At 42.2% G+C, this 17,004-nt stretch overlaps 1 protein-coding gene across 18 annotated transcripts in view; it reads left to right on the plus strand.

The window, feature by feature from the left end:
* The window catches only part of LOC115176026 (plectin), a 188,675-nt gene that overhangs the window by 136,492 nt on the left and 35,179 nt on the right, over window positions 1-17,004 (plus strand). For 10 of the 18 annotated variants that reach the window (XM_029735812.1, XM_029735865.1, XM_029735881.1 and 7 more), the window contains 6 exons: window positions 1,620-1,681; window positions 5,695-5,709; window positions 6,625-6,714; window positions 8,516-8,593; window positions 8,811-8,903; window positions 11,418-11,584. In XM_029735812.1, coding sequence (XP_029591672.1) covers window positions 1,620-1,681; window positions 5,695-5,709; window positions 6,625-6,714; window positions 8,516-8,593; window positions 8,811-8,903; window positions 11,418-11,584 — 505 coding nt within the window. The remainder of the gene's footprint in view (window positions 1-1,619; window positions 1,682-5,694; window positions 5,710-6,624; window positions 6,715-8,515; window positions 8,594-8,810; window positions 8,904-11,417; window positions 11,585-17,004) is intronic. The other 8 variants (XM_029735803.1, XM_029735901.1, XM_029735772.1 and 5 more) reach the window with 1 other exon arrangement.

The following is a 17,004-nucleotide window of genomic DNA, read 5'->3' on the forward strand; positions in this document are numbered from 1 at the left end:
TTCTGCAGTGCCGAGCCTGTGAGTGGTACTTAATATGCTTTTCACTACCTTGTAAGACTGATAACGTTTAACTTATGTAGCATGTTTAACAGTTCATCCAGTAACATGACCTGAGCTGTCATAGGAGTAGCTGAAGACCCGAGGCTTCCTTAAAGTTGCACTATGCAAAAGCAAAACTTAAGAATGGGAAGCATAGAAATACCGCTTCTTAGACTTGCTTTCAAGAATGAAAGATAGATCTATAACTCACAATTCTATGTGACTTTGGTCGGGTCGGCCAAAAAGTAACATATTGCCGCCTTAAGGGAAAATTCAAAAAAGAAATTCAACTTCATATTCATCATCTCCAGCACCACCCCAACATCAACATATGTGAAAATGGCGCATTTTTATTTATGTTTTTGTAGAAAAGATAGAAGAAGATAAGTGTTTCCAATGACATCATTGGTGTGCAATCGTGTGATTTTATTATTTTCATTTGGCATTGTCTACAAATGTTCTACTAATTGGTTGATGATGTCATTGGAAACATTTTATCTTCCTCTATCTTTTTTTACTACAAGACATAGAAACGCGCCATTTTCACGTAAATGTTGATTTTGGGGTGGTATTTTCCCTTAAGTGGTACGGTAGGCTTTGATAAAGAACCTTAAATGCAGTTTGTTAATGAAATATTATTAGTATGGACACCCATGTCTTTTATCTGGATAATGAGATATAAGTGTATTAACGACAGTATTTTCTTCAATGCGACGTGTGACTTTCAAAACAAACCGATTGGAAAATCAACAATCTTTCAGTGAAGTGGTCTGGCATGATGAATAACAGTTGGTGATATGGCTGTTGGTTGGGGAGGGTCAGTGTCTACAGTTGGTACGTCAGTGTCTGCGCTCTGCAGTATGTTTTCCAGTACCCCAGGGTAGTGGGATTGTGTCCAGGTATTTGACTGAGGGTGTGTCAATTCCACTCAGTATGGTGAGGCTGAAACCGTATCGATCTGCTAGATGTGGCTATCTGCCCGTTAAGGCACCGTTGTCTTACCCTCCGAGAGCTACCATATCTTGTCATGTTCAACAAGCGCAACGGTGTCCGTTACAGTACGTAGCAACATGTGTGCACATACAGTACCAGGCGTATAGAGATACTGAACACCACTAAGCCTCAGGCCCTGCCTGTAGTCATATCTTAGTGAATAGCACTTGCAGACACAACGCGACAATGAGGGTGTATATCTAGACACTGACTGTGCTGTGAAGATTTCTGGTGAGTCAGACATGTTTAGTCCAGACGCTCTGCTATCATGTCTCGCTGGGCTAGACTAATCCCATCCAATGACTTGTCTTTGTCTCAGGGAAGAACAAAAACGATGGCGGCATCTGGAATATTTGTTAGATTTCAGCTCTTGTTGTTCTTGTTAAATGTATTCTAAATCCTTTTGATCTTCTCCTTATCCCTAATACCCTGCAATCTGTTTTAATTTAGACAGAGTTTTCTCAACCTTCGTAAAGAATACCTCAATATTACATATTAATGTACTCAGAGGGTTTATCAAATCTTTTTATTTTTTTTACGTTCGTTTTTTATAACCATGTCTGATGTTTGCTCTTTGTGTCTTGCAGATGAACGGGATCGAGTACAGAAAAAGACCTTCACAAAATGGGTGAACAAACACTTGATAAAGGTACGGTCACACACTACCAGAGTACATTTATATGCTCAATAACTCAATACCTAACTTACTCTCCCTATCTTGCTTACTTTAATACACCCATTACTGGTATCAATAGTTTCCACACAAAGACAATCACACGCACACACACACACACACACACACACACACACACACACACACACACACACACACACACACACACACACACACACCTACTCGTTTTTAACCAACATCAGTTTGATTTCAAAAGATTTGGTTCAATTTTGTTTTTGAGCTTTACTGGACTTCTCACAATGACTCATACAGCATTTTTAAAATCAGTATTCCTGTGTTATTATCCATAAATATCAGTCACATGTCATAGAACTAATGAAAATGGCTGAAGTGGTTACTGAAGTGGCAGAACAACCGCAGAAGTTGCAAAGTAGGATTTATGTTGAGTTGGATCACTACTGGTCCAGAAGTGATGTGTACGAATGGCAAATGGCAGATATTTCCTTCGTGAATCATACCTCATAATTGGCCAACCAACCACATGGGGGCTGAGCTGTGTGTTTTCTGACGGTTGCAATTTAGTCTCTCTGCAAAAAGGGATTTTTAGCTTCAGAAGTCATTTTGCCACTAATGACAGGAGTAGGCTAGAATCTTTGGCGTGAATCGTAACGACACCGGCCAGATACTTTATTGATGTGTTTTGGATGTGTAGTTCTGTTTCTCAAATTTAAAACGGGGACGATTCTTAACAAACACCAGGGCTTGTATTCATAAAGCATCTCAGAGTAGGAGTGCTGGTCTAGGATCAGTTTTATTTTACATTATAATGAATGGACATGGGGTGACCTGATCCCAGATCAGCACTTCTACTCTGGGACACTTTATGAACAAAGGCCCAGATAGTTTCTGTATCAGAGGAAGACTATGTTCTCACCTTTTTATGTTTACAATAATTATTTTTGGAATAGGGGATATCTGTGTTGGTATGTTAGTAGATGAGATGTGACCATCTAATTTAACCATTACTGCATTACTATGAGTGGAGCTGGGGTCCATTTTGGTCTAACCATGCTGAACATGCAGGTGCCATTGAAGTCATGATCCCATGTATTCATGACAACACAGTATTATGACAGCGAGTTTTGATCCCCCATCAAACAGATATCCACAGATATCAAACCATCAAGTGGTTGTTTTTTTAATACCATCTCATCCTACTACATCAGTACAGTCAGACAGGCCAACCCTTTTGGAAGGGCTTCATTGAAAGTGACATGCATTGGTCATACACAGACGTGCAACACACACACACACACACACACACACACACACACACACACACACACACACACACACACACACACACACACACACACACACACACACACAGAAAGGTTACTGGAAGTCATGAGTGTTTGGTTTTTAGCTTGGTGTTTTGATGGAAGGTTTACCAGAAGACCAGTCTCTCTTCGACTGAGTGAGTTTGTAAATTGTGCTGTTGTCACCCTTCTCTTCTCTTCTCTTCTCACCTACCTCACCCCTGCCCCTTCCCTTAGGGCTGAAAACCATTCAATTCACGAGGGGTCCTCTACAGAGGAGGGGGTGGGTTAACAAACCAAACAACTCACTCTGGAGTTTCTCATTAGAAATCAAAAATGACCCCCACCACGACAGCCCCTCCCACTAGTACATGTATAAATACCCCCTCTTGCCCCGTGTCGTAATTAATTTGACAAAATCCCACCGGTAACCCAACGTTTACAGCCCAAGCCATTAAGGGACTCCTCATAATTCTCCATTCTCCCTCAAAAGAAACAAACCCATTAATTTCCCCTCGAAAAAAGGAACAAAAATAGCTACACAAAATACTATTTTCCTTTCCATGCACAGTGTATGTGCGCCGTGCGGTGCGAACACACTCTGTTCCTGATATAACACACAAGCACACAGTCTTTTCAATAAGTGTTTTATGTGAGTCACAGACATCTGGATTCGTTTTGCTCTTTTCCTCTGAAGCACCACATTCTGTTCTGGGCCCAAGGCCCGGTGGCTGCTGGCTGGGCCAACAGTAGCACATGCACTACACAGACTGACTGTTGAGTCTGGGTGGCTGACTGCCTGCCCGCCCTTAGCTCTTTGCTAGTCAAGGTCCTTAAGTGCTCCTTACAGACATTATCAGAGGAATCAATCTGTGTCTCTTGTCTTCCCACTACCATTATGACAAAATGGGAGACCTATGTGGCAAGATTTGCATCTCATTTAATGTTCGACAAACGGCGATGACGGTACATTTTACCTTTAGAAAGTTTAGATTAAGTAGGCTATGTATTGACATGAAGTAAACAAATGCTTAATTAAGAGCTTTCTTCGAGAGAACTGTCTTCTTAGAAATGGTTTTATACCGTACACAATATGTGGTATGCAATGCATTGTTACAGAACTAGCCTAGTCATTAAAATGAAATAGCAACCCAAGCAAGGTTTGAAAAACCCTAGTTGGAAATATCACGCAGGAGAATTTTTAATATAGCATTTTGCGGTGAAACGAAAGTGTTCATATTCTGTCCGTGTGAAAGCCTGCTCTTCTGATGTTGAACTAATGTTCAACTAATGTTATTAATGCGTTTCTAGTGGGCACGTCCCGGGTTGGACCATGAGGGGTTGTAAAAGGATATGGAATAACTTTCACTCGAGCATAAATCTTGTTGTGTGTCAACAAGGGTGGGAAGACCGAATGTAGGGTTTCACAACCATTATTTTACGGTGTTATGTAAAAGGAAATCCTCTGTATCTTACATCATTCTGTAGATTTAATGCCCCGTTCACTTTTAATGAAGTGTACAGACCGGAGAGACATAAAGTATCCCTATTTTCTTATACAATGATGTGTGTGGTTTTTATAGGCGTTCAACATTATAATAATACGTGTAACCCTAGGTTAACTGAAGGACGCATCACCTAAAGTGTGTTTTGTAATGGGAAAGTGGAGTCTAGTGTGTGGTTTGTGGTGGATGAGGGGTTTTCAGGTTCTGTGTTGGCTGGCCTCATGGTTTTAACCTTGATGTGCTCACAATGAGGAGCGATCAAATGGATCACTTGACTCGAGTTGACTGGAGTGCACACGACACCACATGATCACGTTGACTCAATCTGAGCTTCTTCAACATGGGCTATTGGGTTTTGATGACAGACAGGGTTTAAGAATATGCTACAGGATAGCGGAGAGAGACTGTTGTAGCTACCATGGAGGAAGCAATGAGAGGGAAGCATTTCACACTACAATTATACTGTAGAATGCCTTCGAATTTAAGTTGGATATTGACTGATTTGAGGTCATTTGGCAGCATTGTCGTATTGTAGCCCCACGCAGTTGAACTGAAGAAAAACACTTGAATGTTATGCGATCTTGTCCCATCAGTTCCAGACATACAACTTGTATAATATTGTTGAAGTTGGAGACTCTTAGTTGGAGTTGGACAATCTTCCGTGATTAATGTATAAACAGTGATCCCTAGTGGCCATCATCAACCCTCGCTGCATTTCAAACCACCACCGATGGAGTGTGTACACCACAGGTGGACAGGAGTGGGTTACTGTGTTCACACACAGGGTTGTATAACTACTTATAACACACAGTATTATATAAGTACTTACCATTGATGCCAGTTATAAATCAAGGTAGTGGGTGTTACAACTTGCAGGGGCGAGACTTGCATACATACTTGCATACATACCATACCTGTACATACCTGTGCGAGGACAAGGCAACACACTAACACAGTAGCAAGGCATTACATGCAATCTCCCAACATTAACCATGTCATAAAGCACTAATATCAGTAACTATTTTGACCATTCTCTTTTATTCTGTTCATCTAACCTTTTTCATTTTCTTTCACTAAAGCTCCATTTGAATAATTATTCATTATAATCTCAGACTCATATTCTCTTCCTCTTTCGGTCATTCTCCCTCTCTATTCCCTTGTTCTCTCCGTCTCATCCCTCATCCACTCGTTCTCCTCCGTCCAGCATTGGAAAGCAGAGGTAGGTACCAGCTGTCTGCAAGCCCCAGCAGGAGGGCACTGTATGTGGGACAGATTCTGATGCGCATGTAGCTGACTTTCTCCCTTTCCACCTGAACACTATCCACTCCCCACACCTATGCCATCGCTGTGAAAGTATGAGGAATTAAACTGATGGTGTCACACAGAAATAGGACTATGCCTTGTGGACTGTGGGGCCACAAATCCCTCAGTTTTAGTCATTCCCTACGTCTCTTTCTAAGCTTACACCCTCTTCAGCTCACGATCACAGTTTATCTTTCTGACTGGAATTGATTATAGCATGCATGCAGTCCCAAGACTCACTGGAGTATCTGTTTTCATGTGCAGGTATCTGCCTGTGTTTGTACTGTTTATATGTATGTGCGAAAGATTTAGTTGTTTTTAATTGATGTGATTTTTTTGTTGTTAAATGAAGACTCCCTGTCTTCCGTCCATCCATCATCTCTCAGTAGATCTGGCAGCTGCCAATTAGCAGGTGTCTGAGTGTCGAACGCAGGCTGATTGGTTGCCCGAGGCCATGCGTTCCTGTCCTTTGTACAGATGTACTGTTGGAGCGAGGGAGAGACAGAGAGAGAGAGAGAGAGAGAGAGAGAGAGAGAGAGCTGCTGGTTTATACCATGAGCCGTGTAGACTGATCTGAGAGGAGCTTGAACATTTTGTCTAGTTTTATACTGTAAAGATTGGTTGCTCTTTCCAAGGTTCACTGTGAGAGGACGATCCCCATGTCCAGGTACCCTATCAAATCAGACTCATAACCAGATCCAGAATATCAAAACGTTATTACATCAATACAATGCACGGCTTCTAGGTATTTTGTCTAGGTGTTGCACACAGAAAAATGCATTGTGATGACAACCCTTGCCTTACATCTCTCCCTTCTCTTTCTGTGGAACAGTCACAGCGTCAGGTCACAGACCTGTATGAAGACCTGAGAGATGGACACAACCTGATCTCCCTCCTGGAGGTCCTCTCTGGGGAGACGCTGGTAAGAACTGCTGACTTCTGATTGGTGAATGGACTGACCTCGACCACTGATCCCGACTTCTGATTGGCAAATGGACTGACCTCGCCTGACCCTAACCCTAAGAAACAAAAGTCTAACCCTTATTTATACCTACCTAATCCAAACCGGTATACCATCCCTGAAGCAAAGCAAAACATTAGTTAGACTTTCAAGTCGTAGCACAACCTAACAAGACAGTAACTGGAAAGTAAACAAAGACCCATTAACTGTCTAAGACAACCCCTGCTTACCTAACTTTCATTCCAGTCCCCGGAAATGTTAACTATTTGTAGTTGTTTAGATTTTTTGAAATAAGTCAGTAAGTCAACACTGGATGCTTGCACATTATGATGATGCATTATAGGTTACTGCAGATCTCTCTGGAAACCTTGCACTCTGTCTCTGCTACAGTAGCTCATCGCTCCGCTGGCTCTGCTGGTCTTTGCTCATCTACCAGACGCCTCCATGGTCCTAACACATTAACCCCACTTTGGCTTCTCTTTTTGAACTGTGTGCTCCTGTCTGACCCTTCTCTGGTTCTCCTTCTCTGCTCCCCCCCCCTCTCCTCATGTCCCCCTCATGTCCCCCTACACTTTCCCCCCCTTTCCTGTATGCTGACCTTTGCCCTTTGGCCTATGCCTCCTCTCTTTGCACTGCTCTTTGCTGGGGCTAGGCAAGGGAGAGAGACGTGGTCAGGAACTTGCGGTTGGTGAGTGGGGTTTTCTATAACTCGGCCGCCATTTTCTTCTTCTACTTCATGTGGCTTGAGTCATCCATTACCCAGTGGCTCGGCTGTGCATGATGCCACTTGCTGTGCTTATGATTCCATTATTTTTTTCTCCTTTGGGCATCACCTATTTCTCATTGACAAGCTTGCAAAGTCTCAGAGGTGCATTAACCATTTCGCTGCTGGCTGTAAACAAATACCCTCTGTTATTAATAGGTGCCATGGCTGAATGAAGGAAGGACATAATTGACTAACTACTTCATTGACTAGTCATTGATGCTATAACAATACTTGAAGCACTGGAAATTATCGGTTTGGAAATAACTTTGTTTCTGTGTGGCTCAATTACTAATGCTTATTACACAGCACAAATACAGTATTCTTTGGAAGTGGAAGTCTTCAGTTCATTGTTCTCCAATCAGAACACATGTATGAAGTGGTGACACAATTCAAAACCAACCAAACAACCAAAGATTCCTGTACCTAATAACTAATCATGTTATTGGCTCAGCCAATGCATGACTGATGCTCCCCCCCTTCACCCCAAATATATCTCTTATTTACCTCTGTGTTTGACTGTCGAATGTGAAGAACAGGTATGATGTCATTCATGTGGTTTTATAATGAGGGAAGTTGTACTTGGAGATCTGTGAGACACATCAGTTATTCATCGTATTCTTTGTCGTTCATCTTTTCCTTTGGAGGAAAATCGTGTGTACTCTTGTCATTGAGTCTACAATTTATTTCCCAATTTCCCTTCTCCTGTTAGTTGGATATTGTCGTAGCTGCATCACATTTTTCTCTTCCGACGTAATGTTTCACTCGCATTTCTCCACTCCTCTTCTAAGGTAGCATGAACTCCTGTCCAGTCTGTTTCTAACCCCCCCCTCACCCACTCTCTCTCTCGCTCTCTCTCTCTCTCTCTCTCTCTCTCTCTCTCTCTCTCTCTCTCTCACGGTCTGTCTCTCTCTCTCTCTTTCTCTATCTCTCTCGGTCTCCCCCTTCTTTGTCTCTCCCTCTCTCTGTCGTTCTCTCTCTTGCCCCCTCTCTCTCCAGCCCAGAGAGAAAGGCCGCATGAGATTCCACAAGCTGCAGAATGTACAGATGGCACTGGACTTCCTCAAACACCGACAGGTAAGAGAAACAACAATTGAAATATAATAATGGAGATAATGTAACAAATGAGTTACCCTCTGAGTTTACTTCTCTTGTACTGTATTAAGATGACTTACTGTAAGTGACATGACTGAGACAAATATCTAAATGCATTGGAACAGGGTAATAATGCATCTACTATGATGTGAACTACTATAATTGTTAAGTCTCGCTCTTCTCTGTCGTCCAATCACAGGTCAAGCTGGTGAACATCAGAAACGATGACATTGCGGATGGCAACCCCAAGCTGACCCTTGGGCTGATATGGACCATCATCCTTCACTTCCAGGTGTCCTACTCTGTCAGTGTTGTGTTCCCATATCACATAGCTCCTCATCCTCCTATCCCCTTGGCTCGGATCCAAGCCAATCATCAACAATCACAAATTGAACTCAATCCAATCATATTTGATCTCAATCACTCAATGTTACCACATCGCTTTCAGAAAATCACATTGCTGTCAAATCTGTCATCAAATTATTATCAAATATATTTCAATCATAGTATTATTACAGTTTAATAATTATAGTTATTTTAGCAGAGGTTGAAAAAGTACCCAATTGTCATACTTGAAGAAAAGTTACTCAAGTAAAAGTGAAAGTCAGCCGGTAAAATACTACTTGAATATAAGTCTAAAAGTATTTGGTTTTACATTTAAGTATCAAAAGTAAATGTAATTGCTAAATATACTTAAGTATCAAAAGTAAAAGTAAGTAATTAAAAATTCCTTAAATTAAGCAAAGCAGACTGCACCATTTTCTTTCTTTTAAAATGTATGGACAGCCAGGGGCATACTCCCACACTCAGACATTATTCACAAAAGATGCATTTGTGTTTAGTGAGTCCACCATGCCAGAGGCAGTAGGGATGACCACGTGTTCTCTTGATATGTGCTTGAATTTGACAATTGTCCTGTCCTGCTAAGCATTCAAAATGTAACTAGTGCTTTTGGTTGTCAGGGAAAATGTAGGAAGTTAAAAGTACAATATTTTCTTTAGGAATGTAGTGAAGTAAAAGTTGTCAAAAATATAAATAATAAAGTAAAGTACAGATACCCCAAAAAACTACTTAAGTAGTACATTAAAGTATTTTTTACTTAAGTACTTCACACCACTGCTTTTTTTTCACTTTTCACAACTTTCAACCAAAATCGAATGACATAGTGACATTTTTTGTTGATTTGACATTGAATTCACCTTAGTTGACAACGCAAACAATTGTAAATCAAAAACTAGAAGTTGAACTGACGTCTGTGCCCAGTGGGTATACTCTACACCAGTCTTACTGCACAATTTCAATAATCATTTCAAATAATTTAGCTAGGCTTGATTGAGTTTGCCTGGCATAATGGAACCAATACAATAGTCAAACCCTGCCCAACTGGCACTCCAGGAAGGCTTAAGTAAACATGAAAAGTATTTGAAAGTTGTCAAATAGTATTTGAACACAGGTCTGTTTGGGACCCATGTTCCGATGAAGGCAGAGGAAATAGAAGAACATTGTGTCCTGCAAACTATTCTCCAAGGTAGCATTGACTATTGGTTCCATTAAGCCAGGTAATCTCAATCAAGCCTAGCTAAAGTATTATAAATTATTTCAAATAGTATTTGAAAACAGGTCTGATACCTCCCTTACTTGCTATGCTATGCTGTAAAAGCTTTGTGAAATAACACATGGACTTTCTATGACACTACATTATTTGATTAGAGAATGGCTGGCACTGCCAGTTAAAATGGAGCTATACGTCCACGTGGCAGCCTTGGTTGAGCAGGGCACAAGAAGAGATGTTGGTTGTGAAGTAAGACTGGTGTAGAGTATACCCGCTGGGCACAGACATCAGTTCAACTTTTGTTTTACATTTACATTGGTATACTGTACTCCATCTACTGCGTTGGATAGAGAGGCGTATCTCCCATTTCTCAGAAGGAGAAAAACAACAGTTTTTGGTGAGTCATCATAGGCATTCTCCTCTTCTTCAGAGGGGTGAGGTTTAGGGTGGGGCCATCGAGGGTGGATTGGATCCCGAGGAGAATACACACACACACACACACACACACACACACACTTACAGTATACCCACACACACCGACTACAGAAAGAGACCAGTAGGCAGAGAATTTGGTAAATGAGCGGTCTTTTGGCAAGAACAGAGAGTACCCTCTGAGCCTCTGGTGACTGTGACTCATTTAATTTCCATTCCAGCCCAAATAAAGTCCTGCCACATTAGCCAATGGTGTGTGTTCCCGCACTGGACCAGATAGTGCTTAAGTTGTGTCTTGAGACCCAAAGCAGGAGCAGTCTCCACCAGCCATCCCTCCCACCTACCCAATGACCTAGGCATTGAGATCTAGTTGGCTGTTCCCTTTGATGTCATATATGTACTATTGATGACAGAGTTGCCTCCCCTGGCTGAAAAACAATATTTTTTCTTGTTTTCCACCACAGATCATTGAGGTAGACAAACCTGATTTATAGTGAACCAGAATATCATATGATTGAATCAAACCCCATCCATTACAATGCATAATCAATTTTCTCAAATAGATGATATCTTTATTGTTTCAAACTATCTCCCTCTGCCACCATGACAAGCAGAGTTGGGGTCAATTCCGTATCAATTCATTCAATCCAGGAAGTAAACTGAAATTCCATTTTCTATTCCAAATCTCGTCATTGAGGAGGCGTTTTCATCCAATTTTAGTTAACTTCCTGTATTGACCCAATTTAAATGGAATTGACCCCAACCCTGGTAGCGTGTGGCCTCCTCCCCTGTCTAACCCCGGTATCTATCCTCCCCTGTTAGATCTCGGACATCCAGGTGAATGGCCAGTCAGACGACATGTCGGCCAAGGAGAAGCTGCTGATGTGGTCCCAGCGCATGGTGGACGGCTACCAGGGCATCCGCTGTGACAACTTCACCACCAGCTGGAGGGACGGCAAGCTCTTCAGCGCTGTCATCCACAAACACCAGTAAGTGGTCCTCTGTAGGTCAGTTGGTAGAATATGCTGCTTGTAATGCCAGGATACTGAGTTAGATTCCCGGGACCACCTGTACGTAAAATGTATGCATGCGTGATTGGCGAAAGGGTCTGCTAAATGGCATATGTTGTTATTATTTGGCGGTCGACACCTCAAGCCACAATACGTAGTGTAAGAGTTACAGTATTTCATCTCTGTACCCAGAACCAAATCTGGGGTAAAGTATGTCAAAAGAGACTATACTGCACCTAATGTTCAGATACTGGCGAACATCTTTGGATTGGAACATCAGAATGTTACACGTAAGCCCCGCTGTCGCCCCAAATGTAGCCATTTCAGGTTTATTCTTAAAGGTGAGATTAACCCCAAAAATAGTACCCCAAATGTACCCCTTAGTAGACTGTACCCACTCATGTTATTACCCACAGTAAGTGGCACTATTAGGTGTTAATATGTCTTGTCCTAGCGTCTCTGGTAGTGCTAAGCTATATGCAACGGGGTTGTCATGACACATCGCACTTACGTTTTATTTGATGTGAAGCAGATAGGGCAGGAATGGGACATATTGTCAAATGTCAAATTGTAGTGTGTGCCATGCTAGTTCTGACTAGTCCTTCAAATGATTATTATTTTATCACAAGGTCATACGTAAGGTAATATATAGGTACAATCATTGGTAGGTATGCTTGGTAGAAGAGCTGCTTCAAATGTACAATATAAATAGCTAGCTGCTTGACCATTAGTATCTAAATTACCAGTAATTCATAGTGGTATTTTTCTATTTTTTTGAATGTGTCCAAATCCCTCCCCATCCACACTGGGCAATATTTATTTTATTTAAAAAAATGTATTTGTATCCTCGTATTGATGTTCAACTACAGTTGTAGGGGGGAGTTTACATACACTTAGGTTGGAGTCATTAATATTCGTTTTTCAACCACTCCACAAATGTTTTGTTAACAAACTATAGTTTTGGCAAGTCGGTTAGGACATCTACTTTGTGCATGACACAAGTAATTGTTACAACAATTGTTTACAGACTGATTATTTCACTTATAATTCACTGTATCACAATTCCAGTGGGTCAGAAGTTTACATACACTAAGTTGACTGTGCCTTTAAACAGCTTGGAAAATTCCAGAAAATGATGTCATGGCTTTAGAAGCTTTTGACAGGCTAATTGACACCATTTGAGTCAATTGGAGGTGTACCTGTGGATGTATTTCAAGGCCTACCTTCAAACTCAGTGCCTCTTTGTTTGACATCATGGGAAAATCAAAATATGTCCTCAGAAAAACAATTGTAGACCACAAGTCTGGTTCATCCTTGGGAGCAATTTCCAAACGCCTGAATGTACCACGTTCAAATGTACAAACAATAGTACACAAGTATAAACACCATGGGACCACGCAGCCATCTTACCGCTCAGGAAGGAGACGCGTTCTGTCTCCTAGAGATGAACGTACTTTGGTGCTTAAAGTGCAAATCAATCCCAGAACAACAGCAAAGGACCTTGTGAAGATGCTGGAGGAAACAGGTACAAAAGTATCTATATCCACAGTAAAACAAGTCCAATATCGACATAACCTGAAAGGCCGCTCAGCAAGGAAGAAGCCACTGCTCCAAAACCGGCATAAAAAAACAGACTACGGTTTGCAAATGCACATGGGGACAAAAATCGTACCTTTTGGAGAAATGTCTGATGAAATAAAAATTGAACTGTTTGGCCATAATGACAATCGTTATGGTTGGAGGAAAAAGGGGGAGGCTTGCAAGCCGAAGAACACCAATCCCAACCGTGAAGCACGGTGGTGGCAGCATCATGTTGTGGGGGTGCTTTGCTGCAGGAGGGACTGGTGCACTTCACAAAATAGATAGCAGCATGAGGAAGGAAAATTATGTGGATATATTGAAGCAACATCTCAAGACATTGGTCAGAAAGTTAATGCTTGGTCGCAAATGGGTCTTCGGATATTTCAGCAACACCCATTGCTGATAGGTGTATAAATTGAGCACACCGCCATGCAATCTCCATAGACAAACATTGGCAGTCGAATGGCCTTACTGAAGAGCTCAGTGACTTTCAACCTGGTACCGTCATAGGATGCCACCTTTCCGACAAGTCAGTTCGTCAAATTTCTGCCCTGCTAGAGCTGCCCCGGTCAATTGTAAGTGTTTTTATTGTGAAGTGGAAACGTCTAGGAGCAACAATGGCTCCGCTGTAAAGTGGTAGGCCACACAAGCTCACAGAACGGGATCACGGGGTGCTAAAGCGTGTAGCATGTAAAAATCGCCTGTCCTCGGTTTCAACACTTACTGCCAAGTTCCAAACTGCCTCTGGAAGCAACATATGCCCAATAACTGTTTGTCGGGACCTTCATGAAATGGGTTTCCATGGCCGAGCAGCCGCACACAAGCCTAAGATCACCATGCACAATGCTAAGCATCGACTGGAGAGGTGTAAAGCTTTACACCGCTGGAGTGGTGTAAAGCTCGCCGCCATTGGACTCTGGAGCAGTGGAAATGCGTTCTTTGGAGTGATGAATCACGCTTCACCATCTGACAGTCCGACGGACGAATCTGGGTTTGAGGGATGCCAGGAGAACGCTACCTGCCCCAATGCATAGTGCCAACTGTAAAGTTTGGTGGAGGAGGCGTAATGGTCTGGGGCTGTTTTTCATGGTTCAGGCTAGGCCCCTTAGTTCCAGTGAAGGGAAATGTTAACGCTACAGTATACAATGACATTCTAGACGATTTTGTGCTTCGAACTTTGTGGCAATATTTTGGGGAAGTCCCTTTCCTGTTTCAGCATGACAATACCCCCGTGCACAAAGTGAGGTCCATACAGAAATGGTTTGTCGAGATCGGTGTGGAAGAACTTGACTGGCCTGCACTGGGCCCTGACCTCAACCCCATCGAACACCTCTGGGATGAATTGGAACGCATACTGCGAGCCAGGCCTAATCGCCCAACATCAGTGCCTGACCTCACTAATGCTCTTGTGGCTGAACGGAAGCAAGTCCCCACAGCAATGTTACAAAATCTAGTGGAAAGCCTTCCCAGGAGAGTGGGGTCTGTTATAGCAGCAAAGGGGGGACCAACTCCATATTAATGGCCATGATTTTGGAATGAGCTGTCTGACGAGCAGGTGTCCACATAATTTTGGTAATGTAGTGTATATCTAGTACAAATGTAAACTAGGTACATAATCAATCAGACACTAGTTTCAACAAAATAGAGAAACGTTTTCCATGTCTTATAAAATAAGTTTGTGTCCACTTAGTGTTTATTTCTCAGTTCTGACTAGTCCTGAGGTAAATTACATTTTTATTCTAACTCTGTAGTTGTTCAATCTCCTCTCCTGGCCGTACTTGATCATACAGGTTTCAGGCAGCTCTAATAAGACATTTCTTTGAACTTGTTAGTGCCCTAGGCTTGGAATACCACAGGCGGGTGTTGTCTCAGATGGATACAGGTACTGGCACTGATTTGAGCACTTACTGTATATGCTGTTATTATTATGTTATTAGACTCACTAATATACGTTCAGGTGGAGAGGGTGCTGTCTGAGGCACCTGGGTGGTGTAGAATTGGGAAAGATGGGTTTGTTTACTTATCCTTTCATAACAATCCATTTTTTCTAGGGAGCCCTGGACTAGAGGAGTGACTAGATGAGTTCTCAGTGAATCACTCCTTCTGTTAGTATTACAATGGCATCAGAGCTGCTTTAGTCACTGTTAAAGCATACAGTTACAGTGAGGGAAAACAGTATTTGATCCCCTGCTGATTTTGTACGTTTGTCCACTGACAAAGAAATGATCAGTCTAATTTTAATGGTAGGTTTATTTGAACAGTGAGAGACAGAATAACAACAAAAAATCCAGAAAAACGCATGTCAAAAATTGTATAAATTGATTTGCATTTTAATGAGGGAAATAAGTATTTGACCCCCTCTCAATCAGAAAGATTTCTGTCTCCCAGGTGTCTTTTATACAGGTAATGAGCTGAAATTAGGAGCACACTCTTAAAGGGAGTGCTCCTAATCTCAGTTTGTTACCTGTATAAAAGACACCTGTCCACAGAAGCAATCAATCAATCAGATTCCAAACTCTCCACCATGGCCAAGACCAAAGAGCTCTCCAAGGATGTCAGGGACAAGATTGTAGACCTACACAAGGCTGGAATGGGCTACAAGACCATCGCCAAGCAGCTTGGTGAGAAGGTGACAACAGTTGGTGCGATTATTCGCAAATGGAAGAAACACAAAAGAACTGTCAATCTCCCTCGGCCTGGGGCTCCATGCAAGATCTCACCTCGTGGAGTTGCAATGATCATGAGAACGGTGAGGAATCAGCCCAGAACTACACGGGAGGATCTTGTCAATGATCTCAAGGCAGCTGGGACCATAATCACCAAGAAAACAATTGGTAACACACTACGCCGTGAAGGACTGAAATCCTGCAGCGCCCGCAAGGTCCCCCTGCTCAAGAAAGCACATATACATGCCAGTCTGAAGTTTGCGAATGAAGATCTGAATGATTCAGAGGACAACTGGGTGAAAGTGTTGTAGTCAGATGAGACCAAAATGGAGCTCTTTGGCATCAACTCAACTCGCCGTGTTTGGAGGAGGAGGAATGCTGCCTATGACCCCAAGAACACCATCCCCACCGTCAAACATGGAGGTGGAAACATTATGCTTTGGGGGTGTTTTTCTGCTAAGGGGACAGGACAACTTCACCGCATCAAAGGGACGATGGACGGGGCCATGTACCGTCAAATCTTGGGTGAGAACCTCCTTCCCTAAGCTAGGGCATTGAAAATGTGTCGTGGATGGGTATTCCAGCATGACAATGACCCAAAACACACGGCCAAGGCAACAAAGGAGTAGCTCAAGAAGAAGCACATTAAGGTCCTGGAGTGGCCTAGCCAGTCTCCAGAACTTAATCCCATAGAAAATCTGTGGAGGGAGCTGAAGGTTCGAGTTGCCAAACGTCAGCCTCGAAACCTTAATGACTTGGAGAAGATCTGCAAAGAGGAGTGGGACAAAATCCCTCCTGAGATGTGTGCAAACCTGGTGGCCAACTACAAGAAACATCTGACCTCTGTGATTGCCAACAAGGGTTTTGCCACCAAGTACTAAGTCATGTTTTGCAGAGAGGTCAAATACTTATTTCCCTCATTAAAATGCAAATCATTTGGATATTTTTGTTGTTATTCTGTCTCTCACTGTTCAAATAAACCTACCATTAAAATTATAGACTAATCATTTCTTTGTCAGTGGGCAAACACAAAATCAGCAGGGGATCAAATACTTTTTTCCCTCCCTGTACATATAGACATGAATATGAGAGTGGATGAGTGGAGACATGTCTGTGGTCTCTCAAAGTTTAGGCGGAGTCCTAAAAAGTCAG

This window comes from Salmo trutta, chromosome 3 (genome assembly GCF_901001165.1).
Source record: "Salmo trutta chromosome 3, fSalTru1.1, whole genome shotgun sequence".
Lineage (NCBI taxonomy): Eukaryota > Metazoa > Chordata > Actinopteri > Salmoniformes > Salmonidae > Salmo > Salmo trutta.